Genomic DNA, 15412 nt, shown 5'->3' with positions numbered 1-15412 from the left:
GGTGAGTGACACATATTGTATTTTACTTGCCCAATATGCTGACAGTTGTTTGTTTGTGGGTAGGACTATCTGAGATTATTATGTCATATGAAACCATTGTAAATTTTTTACATCTGTGGACAAACTAAAGTTCTTCAGCCTTCTTTCCTGCAGGTATAATATGTCTCAATATTTTGCCTCATCATGTCCATAGCATTTTATACAAGTTCAAAGTAAAAGGATGGTCGCAGAGGTAGTGATTTTCATGTAAGCGGGAATAAATGAATTGTGGAAGTTGTAGAAATTAAAAGGTTTGCTTTCTTAATTGATAGTCTTGTCTTGAATTGATTAGTGATGTTCAGAGTCGCTAGTTTACAGCAGAGTTTTCTATGGAAGAAAACAGACTTCTTTGTTCTAAGACTCTATTTGAACTAAGATGCATACGCAGTTTGGTTTCAAGTGAGACGTAAATGACTTAAACATTTTTTATTCTTTACTGAGGGAAATCTTTTATGTTTGCTAAAATGTCAAACATTTCCCATCCCTTACTTTTTAGATAAAAATTTACATGTGGTAATCTATCCTCATTTTGTTGTATTCCTCACATACTTAATTTGAATCCTCGTTAATAGTACATATTTATGACTTTAAAAAATCTCTAAAGTGGGTATGGTTATAAACTTCTGCTTTATGTTTGGTCTGTGAATGATAATAAAGTTATTTATCATAATATTGCAGAAGTTGAGATACATAGGAATATTAAGTGGAAGAAAGAAAGGTCATAGAGTAATTCATTTTTCTCAGTTGAAGTGAAAATGAAATTGTCCTTATTGTGATAACCTAGGGTAAAAAGTAAATAACTATTTTAAGCAGTTGTAAAAATCATTCAGAGCTTTCAAAATAGTAGATATTTGTCATGATGTTGTAATGTAAAACTTACTCTCTATATAATGTTTCTACTCTTCCTTTAAGTTAAAGGGATATATTCAGGTAAGATTCAAAATTAGAATAATGCTGTCAGTTCTGATAAACCTACAAATTACTTTTTAGACCACTTCTTAAACAATTCAAGCAAGTTTTTCCCAGAGAGGTAAAGTGTTCAGAAAATTTGAAGGTAGGCCAGGTGCAGTGGGTCATGCCTGTAATCCCAGCACTTTGTGAGACCGAGATAGAGAGGATTGCCTGAGTCCAAGAGTTCAAGACCAGTCAGGGCAATGTGGAAAGACCTCATCTCTACAATAAATAAATAAATAAACTAACTGGGCATGGTGGCACATACCTGTAGTCCCAGCTACTTGGAAGGCTGAGACAGAAGGATCTCCTGAGCCCAGCAGATCAAGGCTGTGGTGGCCATGATTATGCCACTGCACTCCAGCCTGGACAACAAAATGAAACTCCAACTCAAAAAAAAAAAAAAATTGTAGGTAAAATAGTAATGCAGTTGTATAGAACACCATTTGACTGTAGGTTTGATTGAAAAAAGGAACTGGTGAGAGAATATGAACTTATAATGACTTATTGTTAGGAGTAGATCAGGTGTCACATCATCATGTCACTTCCCTGCTTAGAACCCTTCAGCAGTTCTCCATGTTCTGCCATATACAATCCTAAGTCTTTAACTTGTCTTTGGCTCCCTCTTACCCATTTATAAGTCTTATACTTGTAAATCTTTGTTTTTTACTTCTTGCTTTGGTAACATTAAACTGCTGATTTTACATTAGCTTTATTGTTTCTTTCTTGAGGGCCTTTGTTCATGCTGGCTTCTCTACCTAGAATTTATAGTCCTCTCTTCTTTGCCTAGTAACCTCAACATTTCTAGAAAGCTTTTCCAGAAACACATACCCTATCATACTGGATCAGATACCACACACCCCTAGCTTAGAACGCCTGTAGAATCATGTATGTATCTGTATTTTTCTAGATAGATAGGAATATGCTCTCATTGATTTATGACTGTCTTTTTGTATGTCTGACTCTTCTAGAATTTAAATTCCTTGCAAGCAGGCTCTCTGTATTTCTCACTTTTTCATCCCTGGTACCTAATATGATGCATAACAGATGCTCAGAAGATGTTAAGTGGTAGGTGTTTTGAACTTGAAGTGAAGGGAACAAAGTAGACCTTGAGATTTCTTTCCATTTCTACTCACTGTTCTACAGTGGATCATCATTTTGCTCTGGGCATATTGGAAAGCCTTCCTACTGGGTTTTCACTCTCTAATTTTCTCACCTTTCAACTCCATCCTTAGTGTGTTTTATACACTATGGCTGTGGTTTCCTTTCTAAATCCAAAATCTGATTATGGCCACTTCTCAATGGTCTCCAACTCTTTTTAATAGTAACATACTGATCTTATGCAAAAGACAAACTCTTTAACATAGTTTACAATGCCATGAATAATCTCAGCTTAGACTTCTGGCTTCAGTCTTTGCTTTTCTCATCAGTCTATGCATTAGCTATCTTGAACATTTTTCAGTCCCCAGGCATGTGCACACCTGTTCTCCCTGACCTGAATAACTTTATCTCTTACTCCACCCCACTCCAGTGCTCATCCTCAGGTTCTAGTTTCAGAACCTTCTCTGACCACTTTCCCCTCCACAAGCCTAGATTAAATACTTATCTTCTGTGCTCACACAGCACTCCATAGTTACCAATATAGTTCTTACCAGACTATACTGACTGAACTTGACCATTAACATGTTTGTTTCACACATTTTACGGTAAGCTTTGTTAATAGTAGCAGCAGTAGCTGTGGCAGTCATAGTAACTACCACCTTATTTTGCAAATAAGAAAAATAAGTCAAAGAGATGAAATACCTCCCCAAGTCAAAGAGCTAATAAATTGCAAATCAAGATTCTAATCCAGGTCTTCCTGACTAGATTAGACCCATGCTCCTAACCACTACACAATGTTGCCTCCTCAGAACTGTTTTTATGGTTTACCATCATGTCTCCAGTACCCTACCACACTGATTGGCTTATAGTAGGCTGTTAATAAATGTCAGCTCAGCAGATGAATGATTGGTAAAATCAGTATGAAGAAATAAGGAAGACTTGAAGGCATATTTTCAAGTATAAATGAATTCATCATTATAGCAATGTGTTTAATGAGGAAAGTCTTAGTGAGCTGATGACTTCTTAAAACTCAGAAAAGAAGTAGAAGCAATGGGAGCTGGGGTCAGAAGATACTCTGAGGAGGAAAATAGTGACAATATGTACAAAAAGATACACATGGTAAGAATGTTTGCTGGCAATCTTACTGTTACTAGTAGTGACTGATTTTTCCTTGATAAAAATACATCACTTCCCTACTTAACACCTACTATATCTGATATTTATTACTAAAAGAGACAGAAACTTAAGGATTTAACAATGAAAAGTGTTAAACCTATTTATACTGCATATCTCTTCATAGAGTATTGACCAAATAGAATATCCATTGGTGTTTCTCCCAAATCTGGCCCTAGTTATTCAGATTGGATAGATAGTATTTCTGTCCATTTTTTAGATGACTTTGTGGTAAAGAAAAAAATATGTGTTCCCTAGCCTGGGGAAAATCTGCCCATGGATCAATAATTCTATTTTTATAGAATAATTATTTACTTTTAGCCTGAATTTTATTAGTAAGCATTTTATGTGACAGTTGTTTTATGCAATTGCTATCTCATTTCTAACAAAGCAAATAAATTCTAAACTTGGGGCTGTGTTCATTCAGGAGCATTTCATGCTACTACTGAAGCTGAAGCTAGTTCTCAGAGTTTAACTCAGATATATGCATTGCCTGAAATTCCTCGAGATCAAAATGCTGCAGAATCGTGGGAAACCTTAGAAGCGGTATGTTAAAAATTATTTTCTTTTTGGTAACTGTAAGGCATAAAAGTAAATAACTTCCTCTCTCTCTCTTTTAAAGGACTTAATTGAACTTAGCCAATTGGTCACTGATTTCTCTCTTCTAGTGAATGTAAGTATATAATTTTTTGGCTCAAAATTGTTAGACTATTAGAATGAGAAGTTTTTATCAACCACTAGAGGCTTTTGATTAGAATTTTAATAGAAATTATGATTTTTAAGACTGTTATTGAGCCTTAGGTAGAAATCTAACTGTTCTCAAATTCCAGATTAATTCAATAAACATGTATTAACTACTTGCCATATAAAGGCACTGTGTTAGATGCTTGATGTTGGGAGTGTGACCAGGTCAGATATAGAAATAAGTGAAGACTGCTCTCTACCTTTGGGGATACAGTGGGTGAAGCTAGGCCTGGACCCCAAAAATTGAGCTTTCAAGCATGATGCCTATCTAAATGCAAAAATAAGTATGAAGAGAAGTATTGTCAGCTTCAAGGAGAAACATTTAATTTCAAGGATAGAGGCAGGGCTTGTGAGGTGGAAGCATTAAAGATAGTTTTACACAGGTACGTGGCATTCGCGTGAGCCTTGAGAAATGAGTAAATGTCCACAGGAGGGAGTTATGAGGGACATTTGAGAAGCTGAACGAAGACATGAAGTAGAGCAGTAGATACCCTGTTCCAGAAACACAAGTACTGTAGTACAAACAAAGCATGAGGTACCATGGGCAAGCAAGGAGGGTAAGGGCCAGATTATGAGAGTTTTGAATGCCATACTACAGAATCTGAACTTTATTTTGTAGGCATTAAGGAGCCAGTATAGATTTTTGAGCAGGTTAGAGTCTTGTAATCCAGTCTGTGCTTCAGAAGGATCACTGTTGGCCATGTGAATAGTGACCTAAGAGAGTAGAAGGTCATGGGAAGGATGACTAGTTAGGAATCAATCTTAAGAGTTTAACCTGGAGCAGTGGCAATTCCAATATAAAACTAGGAGGTATTTCTGGGATCGACGTGGCAGAAATTAGAGGAAATGGAGTCAAGGACAAAGAACGTTATGTTTGATTCTGCATAATTGAGTACTAATGGCACTGTTAACGTAGATTAGGAACACAAAGTAGATTTGTGGGAAAGCGAGAATAAATCTTCTGTCATTATTTTTATAAATTGTTCTTATTTGTCCTTCCCAGGAATTGTGGGAAGGTAGAGTATATGGGTATGCATATATGTATATATTTATCTATGTAAGTCCACACAGGCCGAAACCCTTTTTTGCTGACACTTCTTTCTAGGTTTAGTTCTTTGTTCTTGTTCTAACCATGATTTTGGGATTGTCCATCTTTGAGTTATGGTTTCCTTGATATCTGGTTTTTTTTGTTTTTTTTTTAATTTTTAATTTTTTTGACTTGGAGTCTCACTCTGTCACCCAGACTGGAGTGCAGTGGCCGCTCCTGGCCACTGCAGCCTCGACCTGCTGGGCTCCAGCGATCCTTCCACCTCAGCCTTCCAAGTAGCTGGAACTACAGGTGTGCATTACCATGCCCGGCTAATTTTTGATGTATTGTAGAGATGAGGTCTCACCAAGTTGCCCAGGCGGGTCTCGAACCCGTGGGCTCAGGCAATCCACTCACCTCAGCCTCCCAAGGCGCGGGATTACAGGCTGAGCCACTGAGCCCGGCTGAGATCTGGTTTTAAATTAGGAGTTCCTAGATCACACAATCACAGAATTGGAATAGAAGGGACTTAATATGCCAACTAATATAATCTCTCTACTCTTGCCCCAACTTCTGAAATAAATGGCCTCTCAAGCCTCTTTTGAATGATGACAGAGAAGGGACACTTGGCACTTCAACCGTTCCATTTGGAGGCTCCAACTTTTAGAAGCCCTTCCTTATGTAAAGTCTGGCCTATGGTAACTTCTCTTTGGTACTTTTGCCCTCTGGAGCTACATACTGAATATGTTTTGTGGTTTTTCCATATAAAATTTTTTCAAGATTTTGAAAACAGTATCATCTTTGATCACTCTACCCCATGCCACCATATTTTCTTCTCTTAAGAACCCTTGCTTCTTTTATATTCCTTCTGCAATATCATTTCTAGGTTTTTCAGTACTGTCCTTTTACTCTGCTTATGTTCTAGTTTGTGGATATTTTCTTGGAATGTAATACCTAAAATTGAATACAGTAAATTGTTTGAATTGTTTTTTGATGCCTCTAAATCAGAAGAAGCAAAATGTTTAAAGTCTTTGGACTAGGTATCTGTACAGTCTATTAATATGTTTGCATATAGAAGGAAATGATAGAACAAGAATCCCAAAATATCTGTTGCTTTAGAATCAAGATTTATTAATTTATTGTAATTAATAATCTCTGAATCTAATGCACTTTGTAAAATCTATACATGTTTGGTTATACAAATCTATACATTTGCCAAAAGTCATTGATCTATACACATTGTCTTAAAGTATGTAAATTATATCTTAATAAAGTTGGTTTAAAAAAACAAATTAAACATGCATAGAGTTCTTCTCATTTAAGATGAATACAATTCCCTTCTAGTAGGTTAGACACATGAAAGGAAAATTAAGGGTTTGTGGCCATCGGATAGTTATATGTTTGATTATTTTACATAAGTAGCTCATAATCCATAATCTGTGGAAGATTTGTGTAGGAAAACTCTGGCTATAGCCATATCTCTATACAAATATCCTATTTATAATAATCTGTGTAAGGGCATAAGACAGAATGCTATTAGGCAAAAGCTCAAAGGAGAACCCTTGATTAGTCCCAGGGTGACTAAGTTCTCATGACCACATGGCCAAGGACTCACAGTAGCTCCATTTAGGCACAGAATGACCTGGGAACATAACCAAAGTGACCACATCCTCTCATTATCATCACATGGGCATGATAGTATCCAGGAAATTTCGCCATGTATTTAAGGAGCACTTTCTATGTGCATAGCAGTGTGCTAAGCTCAGTGAAGACTAGAAAATAGTATTTAAGAGAAACTGCAAGGTAGTGGTAATGGTTGCACAACATCGTGAGTGTACTTAAGTGCCACTAAATTGTACACTTAAAAATGGTTATAAATTTATGTTATATATATTTTACCACAAACTTACAAAGCCATTGAGAGATCAAAGTATAGTCCAATAAATATTAATAAATGAATATCTACTAGGCACAGCCTTTACTGTGTGAGTGCCCTCTTCTTGTCACTTCATAACCAGCTCTATTTCTAGTCAAGGGGAATTTAAAGAACCTTGTCCACTGGTTCAATAGCATCTCACCCTTGCCATTGGTCTGATTTGACTTCTGTCTTTTGCCTTATTCCCTATGACTTTTGCAATTCAGTTTTACTTTGGAAGCATAAAACCTGGTGGCTGTGGATTAGATCAGATTCCTTCATTTATTACCCATGTGCCCTCCAGGATGTTATCTGACAACAATGAAGTTTGTAAAATTGTTGGGAGGATTAACTGAAATAATGTCTATTACTTCCCATGCTCTTCTGCTGACCCCAACTGTATCCCTACTTTTGTCCTTCCTGTATTTTAATTTCCTCTTGGGCTTCTTGCATTAAATTATGTTTTTTTACCACCATTACCTTTAGACATTTTAATAATACTAGAGTTCCTTCCCAACTGCTATACCCTCTTATGTCCACATCCTACTTATCTATTCTGTTGTATTCTGTTTGTATATCATAGTATTTGTTAAGTTGTGTTTTGGGGCACATGATTGCATGTGATTAAGGAATACATATAATATACTGTAGTAGTTTAGAACCAGGATAGCACAATGTTAATAGAATTGGTAAAGATCTAAGATGAGAGGTTGGCCTTGAATGCTGGCTAGAGTTTAGAGGGAAATGAATGAAAATACCTGGAGTATTGGCATTCTCTTCTTAAAGTAACTCATAGATTTCTAAGAACATTAATAAAACTATATAACTACTATCAAAACTCTCCAAGGAAGAGCATTAGTATCGATGTAAATGAATTTGGGAATGAATCTTGAATGTATTACTAAAACTTGATGTAAGGATGCTGGGCCTGCAAGTGTCCACAACAAGCATTAAAGGAAAAAAAAATTCATTTGTTTTGAATTCATCTGTCCAAATTGTATACTGCTTGCTAAGTATTAACCTAATAAATCAGTTTTTTCATAAACTTAGGTGTTCCTAGAACTACTCATCAAGATTTCAGTTATTTTCAGCCCCATGGGAGACCTTATTTAATATGCCTTAAAATGAAATTCATAGACATTCTTAGATTCTTTTGAGAATTTTTTTTCCTTTAAAAAGGAGTCCGTACATCACTGTAGTTTGAGAAACACTTGAGGTGTCCCTTAAGTATGGTTTAGCTCATTGTTAAAGGGATGCTGAGAACATCTATGGAGTGCCAAACTGGAGTGCTTCCTGTCAGGCTTCAAGGAACTTGAAGATGGCCGCGCATGGGAGGCCTAGGCAGATGGAAATAAACAGAAGCAAAAAGGGGAAGTTGGTGGATAGAGGTGATGAGGACCCTGAACCACTATTATTATTAGCAGCTTGGTTTTGTAGGCTGGGGCAGGGTTGTTTATATATGATTGGGCCCTACATAAAGAGTCAAGAACATAGTGGACAAGCAGTAACCCAATTGGGCTTGAATGGAATCCAGTCTGGCATTCTACTGGTAGTGACTGGCAACTCAATGACACCATTTTGCTGCCTAACTGTAATCTTTGTGGGTGTCAGTGAGTCCTCCTTACTCAAAAATCAGAATTTGCTAGACGTGGTGCCTCATGCCTGTAATTCCAGCATTTTGGGAGACAGAGGCAAGAGGATTGCCTGGGTCCAGAGGTTCGAGACCATCCTGGGCAAATTAGTGAGCCCTCATCTCTACACTAAATCAAAAAATTAGCCGGGTATGGTGGTACATGCCTATGGTTTCAGTTACTTGAAAGGCTGAGGCAGAAGGATAACCTGAGCCCAGCAGGTCGAGGCTGTGGTGGCTGTGAGCGTGCCACTGCACTCTAGCCTGGGTGACAGAATGAGACGCCTACTAAACAAATAAATAAATAAATAAATATCAGAACTTGAAGCTACAGGCAAAATTTGAGGTTTCAAGCTAAGCAAAATACAGGAAAGAGAAAGGCAGAAGGATGACTGTTGATCCCAGGATAAGATAGGATCCTCTGCCTTGTCCCCACATCCCAACCCATATTTAAGCAAGCTTCCTGATGTCATTGAATAAATACTTAGAGATGTGGGCTGTTCCCCAGGGTGGGATGGGCTTCATCAAATGCTAGTGATTGCAGTGATGGGGAGCATTCTAGTACAAATAACAGTGATCCCAGGACTGGTTTTTTCATGTGGCCCTTTCTCCAGTTATTCCAAAAGGTTTTTATGAAAACATAATAAAATCAATTTATTTTAAAATTTCACTTTAATTTTTAAAATGTCATAGGGTAGCCGGGTGTGGTGGCTCATGCCTTTAATTCCAGCACTTTTGGTAGCTGAGGTAGGAGGACTGCTTGAGGACAGGAGTTCAAGACCAACCTGGACAACATAGTGAGACTCCATCTCTACAAAGAATACAAAAAAAAATTAGCTGGGTATGGTGATGCATGCCTGTATTCCCAGCTATGCAGGAGGCTGAGGAGGGAGGATCACCTGAGCCTGGAAAGTCAGGGCTGCAGTGAGCCATGATTGTGCCACTGCACTGCAGCCTGGGTGAGCGAGACCCTGACTCAATAAAAGCAAAAATGTCACAGATCTACAATATCCGATGTTTAAAGGAAGGAACATTAAAAAAATATTTCCCTGATGCCTTGAGATCACACATGGGTTATGGAAATGGCAGATTCCCCACTCTTGTTGGAATTACTATGGGACTGAAGGAAGGGAGACATATTGGCTCTTTTTTTTTTTAAATTTATTTTTTAGTTTTTTTGAGTTGGAGTCTCACTCTGTCACCCAAACTGGAGTGCAGTGCCCGCTCCCGGCCACCGCAGCCTCGACCTGCTGGGCTCCGGCATTCCACTCACCTCAGCCTCCCAAGGCGCGGGATTACAGGCTGAGCCATCAAGCCCAACTGTATTGGCTCTTTTTCCACCACCCCTCAACCCATCAGGTTATGACGGTTGATAACAGAATTTTGAGCCTGTGATTTATCTGCCATCATAGACTGTTGCAGGCAGAGCGGAAAGTGTTGGGGGTGTCCCAAATAGAAACAATGATAGGGTGTCAGAAATCCAGACAAGTTGCATATTATTAGTGCTGGCACTTTCGCTTCTATAGGTCAGAAAAAGAAAACTGATGTAAAGAAGTTTTATTGCCTGAGGAAAATAAAACTTGAGTGAATGCTAGGCATAATTATTGTTTTAGGGCCCTAGAATTTTCAAGCATTATAGGAAAAGTTTAATATATTTTTTGAGAGGAAGATGAGAGTTAACCCTTTCTTGGGAAAGTTTTCCAGCATGAGTTTTTCTATTTTTCCCCTCATCCTTTGCAGACATCTCATTTCTCCCCACTTCAACTCTATGAAGGTACAAGTATTACTCTCACTTGGTAGATGAGAATACTGACAGCAGAGCTTGAGTAATCTGTCTAAGGGTACATAGTGGCGGTGCTGGGATTTGAACACAGAATGGCTTATTAAAGGTGTTCTTAACCTTAGCATGTATAATGGTGGATCTTAAAAGTGTGAGAATTATGAACTGGCAGCATCAGCACCGCCTGGGAATTTCTTAGAAACACAAACTCTCAGGCCTTACCTTAGGCCTACTGAATCCAACATTCTAGGACTGGGGCCCTGAAATCTGTCTGTGTTTTAAGAAGCTCTCGAGGTGTTTCTATTGCACTTTGAAGTTTGAGAGTCATTGTTGTTCCTGTCTGATGGAGACATTCAAAGGAAAACTGATAAGGGTCGCTTTAGGGATTGTGTTAGAGATGTCAAGGTCGCAGTGAAGAATAGTGGAATAAGCAGGAGAAGAATGTCAACAATGCTAATAAGAAACAACTGTGGGAGAAAATGAGCTGTGTTGTTTTGGCTTCGTGTTCCCAACTGAAATGATTATTGGAATTAAAAAGAGGTTATTTACGTCCACCTCAATATCAATGAATAGGCCAGTGATGTGAGGGCAGTCAAATACTTCAGAATTATAGTTATTTCATATTCATTGTAGGTTATGTTTACCTTATCAAAGAGAGAGTCTCCTCTTTTTTTCTACAAATTGAAAAAACAAAACCAATCATACTATATCATTCAAATGAGTACATATTATTATATTTAAATTCTGCCTAAATAAAGTTGATCTAAAAATGGCGCTGTGTTCCCGAGCCATGTAGTGAGTTCTCGTCACTGAAGGTTTTCGAGCAAAGGTTCAGCAACCACTTGCCAGAGTATTAGAGCGGGGCTTCACGTATCGCAGGGAACTGCACCCGATGACCTCCACATTCCTTCTACTCAGAGAGTTCCTGAGTCAGCACAGGTGTTGCCACTTTATGTAGAATGCTTTAGTAATATATTTGATCTGAAACATTTTAACGTGCCATGACTTAAAAAATCTATTAAGATATACAGGTGTAAGACAGGACGGTAAATTTATTCACTGCTCCCTGCTGCATACTACAAGCAGGAAGATTTAATGGTAGATAAACCATATTGTATCCAATTATATCCTAAAACATAAGATTTTGTATGTATTCGATCAGGGGCATTTTACTCCTAAGGAAAATTTGCCTGTTTTGAATCTTCAAAGAAGATAAGTTAGAGAGGTTTTTGTTGTTGTTGTTGATTTTGTTTTTGTCCATCAAACTCAACATGACGTGCAACTGCTTATTTGGATTTTTTTCTCCTGGAAAGTCGCTTCATGTGGAGAATAATATGTTTGTATGTTTGAATAAATTTTAGTGTGAGATGCTTTTTGCTGTAAAGTTGCCACCCTTTTATTACCTAATAATTAAGTCCCCCTCTTTTTTTCTCAAAAGTGAATTTGTCCTTTCGACATGGTTTATCAGATGCTATTAATGAACCACTATTAAGATGGCAAGTCTGCAGTACCCGGGGCCCTGATTACAGGAATTAAAATGGTGTGTGTTGGCTCCCCGCCGCTACCCAGCAGGAAAGCTCACTCATAATTCCTTTGCATCTAGTCTCAGCAGGAGAAGATTGACAGCATTGCAGACCATGTCAACAGTGCCGCTGTGAATGTTGAAGAGGGAACCAAAAACTTGGGGAAGGTAAGATTCTGCTCCTGCTGACAAATCAATGGTACTCTGGCTCCCAGGAATCCCTAGTATTAACCCAATTGATCTGTTCTCTTCAATGTTGAGGGAACCAGCAATTAAGGAAATAAGGAAGAAATGACACATAGGTAGTACAAGAAATCAATGGTTGTAATATTCTACTCAAGATTCTTTCTATCAGGAGAGAAATGTCTTCAAAGATAGAATAAACTTAGTCCCACTATAAGGCATTTGGTGTTACAAGGGGATATTTGCAGAGGGGCAAAAGAGTAAGTATATGACAGCATGCATGGAGTGGGACCATCTATCTTCCATAGGATGTTGCTTTTAACCCCAGGCACAAAGCACAGAATAATCTCTGTGCAACATAAAAGCTTTGGGGGGAATCTGTGGCTGCTGAAACTGTTTAAATAAGCCAGCTAGATAGTTAGTGAATTGATTGTTTTGCAAGTAAAATCAATTTGTAGCAGTTCGCTCTTTGTAGCTGATTTCTCTAAGTTCTGAGATCCGGAGCAATCACAGTACCTGTGGAATACTTTCTTTTCCCCCCACAAGTACAATCTCTAAGGTTAATTATGTACCAAGAGTTAAAGAGGCATTGCCAGGAGTAATGAGAGGAAAATGCACATCACCACAGGCAGATATTCTCAACTCAATTTCTAAATTGAATTTTTTTTTTACAGGCTGCAAAATACAAGCTGGCAGCTCTGCCTGTGGCAGGTGCACTCATCGGAGGCGTGGTGGGGGGTCCTATTGGCCTCCTTGCAGGCTTCAAAGTGGCAGGAATTGCAGCTGCACTTGGTGGTGGGGTGTTGGGCTTCACAGGTGGAAAATTGATACAAAGAAAGAAACAGAAAATGATGGAGAAGCTCACTTCCAGCTGTCCAGATCTTCCCAGCCAAACTGACAAAAAATGCAGTTAAAAACCAGACCTCAGTCTTGTTGGTGCCAACGTGTCTATCCTAATGAGGACCTTTGCTGCTGTTGGACACTCAGTCAGCTTTGGGAACACAGTATATCAAGGTAGTGGCTGTTGATGCTCAAGTAGGATTGAACTGTGATAAGTGGATCTATTTTGTTTGCTGGGGTGTTAATGGAGATTTTGGAAACTGAGGAGCCTGGGCTGAGGGTGTTTAATATGTCAGGTAACGTCTGAAGACTGCCATGGAGCAGATTTTCTTGCCTGGAAATGTGAAAACTGAATCTATAACTCTGAGAAGGACTTGAGATGTATAAAAGCATCGGTTATGGAAAACTAGTTTCTTCCATAACCCTGAACTGGAGACCTGAAGGCTAAGTTTATTTGTAGATTTAGGCCTGTTAGTGAGAATGAGAGTTTAGGAGCCTCTGTTGTCAGGGAAATCGGGAGCTCATGCGGAGAACAGGTGAACTACATTATGGAGTCCATTTGGTGAAACGTACCACGGTCTGATCCAACTATATTTTCTGGTAAAGAAATTAATAATGTAAGAAAATGGAAAGAGAGGCCCAACTTCCCTTTCAAATATCTTCACTTGTGACACCGACTTCTTTTCTGAACTCCTCCTCTGCAGAATTTCAAGTGATAGGAGACTCATTAAGCTGGTCACCAAGCTTGCTCTGTCAGCCTGTCTCCCAACACCTCAAAGATCTAGTGCCCTTGCTGTCCCTCCCTTGTAATTTTAGAAAGTTCTTTGGTTTGTGGAGTGAATTCTACCCATGTGTGATGAGGAACTTTCTCTAATCTTTTTTGTCTTGTCTCCTATCTCCATTCATTCCTTCCTGTAACCTCTAGGTAAAAAGAAAAAAAGATAAAAGAAATTCCCAAATATTTCCAACATTGTTAGAGTTTGGGCTAAAATGAGCAGGGGAGGAAAACACGAGAACACTTCCTAGGACATCTTCCCGTTTTGAGGAGTGATAGATCTGCTACACAGGGAGTCTCTGATCTGAAGTCGTCTTTCCAGCTGGTCTTCGGGGGAGCTAAGAACTAGCTTTCTACCTCACTTCTGTTACCATCCTTTTCCCCAGGCTTTTTATCTCCGATGCTTCCCTTCACTTTTCACAGCTGCTATTTCTTCCCAAGAATGGCATTCGTGATTACCTTTTCTCACATTTTAGGTGATGATGGACAAGACAAAACCTGATGCCAAGACTCAGACATCAGGAAGGGTCTGTGGTGCTATTCCCAACACTTGACATTGGCACAAGCATGGTGCAGCCCAAGTCCGTGTCTGTCCCAAACTGCAAAAAGCTTTAAATTTAGAAAACAATCTTAATTTAAGATTACAGGCAGCCTCCCTCTGTATCCCAACTTATTTGAAACAGGAAGGAACCACCTTTTGCCTTACTTTTTACTCTTTTCGTCTGGGAATGGGCGCCTGTACCCCAGAAGGTGTAAGCTGTCTGCCAGGAGCCAGGGTTCATCAAGCGGTTGAATATAGTGTATCACTTAACTTCTCTTGCTGAGTTTACTTTTGATAACTTATTGGTTGCTACCTTTTACTTCTTTGTCTAATCTAAAGAGACCTTTCTCTTTCATACTTTTTTAATCTTACCAGTGAATTCCAATGAGACAGAGCAAGCACCATTTCTCATTATCCTTAAATAATGGCAAAGTATCAAGTATTGCTATCTGCCGATTTATAACTTTAGTATAATACCAAGAAGGAAATACTTTGAATAAGTGTCAGTTTCTGATCCGGTATCTGATATGGGATACCTGTAGGGTTGGGATCATTACTTCTGATCTTCTCTGTTTTCTGGTCCTGCTGTCCCTTTAACACAGACTGTTCAAACCTGAATGAGAATCAGAATCCATACACTCATTTAAAATAAGATTCCTAAACCTAAGGAACCTAAACTTACTTAAAACAAGATTCCTAAGTTCCAGGGGTGATTCTGATATATAGTCAGTCTAGTTCTGATATTGTCAACTGAAATGATAAATTTAAGACATAATTACCTCAAAATTCAGCAGTATCACTTAATTCTGTAATTTCCAGTATTCTACCCTTCTCCCTCACTGCATATTACCCCACTGCCAGCCCATATTGACTACCCTTTCAGCCCACCATCTCAGCAGGCACTCGGACTCATCATAATGTAAGGCTGGTTTACATAAGGACCTGAAGGAGAGACGAGGCGTGTATTTGAAGCTCACATTTTGTTCTGGGATCTCTCTTTTTTTTTTTTTTGAGTTGGAGTCTCACTCTGTCACCCAGGTTGGAGTGCCGTGGCACACTCACAACCACCCCAGCGTTGACCTGCTGGGCTCCGGTGATCCTTCCGCCTCAGCCTTCCAAGTAGCTGGAAGTACAGGCGCATGCTACCATGCCCGGCTAATTTTTGATTTATTGTAGAGATGAGGTCTCGCC

General features: G+C 38.8%; 1 protein-coding gene across 1 annotated transcript in view; it reads left to right on the top strand.

Moving 5' to 3' along the window:
• Nucleotides 1-13837, top strand: part of STX17 (syntaxin 17) — a 62418-nt gene extending 48581 nt beyond the window's left edge. Inside the window, exons 5-8 of the mRNA XM_008059509.2 lie at nucleotides 3692-3810; nucleotides 3887-3937; nucleotides 11964-12050; nucleotides 12740-13837. Of these exons, the coding sequence (XP_008057700.1) occupies nucleotides 3692-3810; nucleotides 3887-3937; nucleotides 11964-12050; nucleotides 12740-12979 (497 nt within the window). The 3' untranslated portion in view covers nucleotides 12980-13837. The remainder of the gene's footprint in view (nucleotides 1-3691; nucleotides 3811-3886; nucleotides 3938-11963; nucleotides 12051-12739) is intronic.
• The last annotated feature ends 1575 nt before the right edge of the window (nucleotides 13838-15412 follow it).

The sequence above is a fragment of the Carlito syrichta genome, unplaced genomic scaffold (genome assembly GCF_000164805.1).
Source record: "Carlito syrichta isolate Samal-C Ts95f unplaced genomic scaffold, Tarsius_syrichta-2.0.1 Scaffold304224, whole genome shotgun sequence".
Taxonomy (NCBI): Eukaryota; Metazoa; Chordata; class Mammalia; order Primates; family Tarsiidae; genus Carlito; species Carlito syrichta.
The sequence above is the reverse complement of the archived record's forward strand: the minus strand, read 5'-3'. Positions and strand labels throughout refer to the sequence as shown.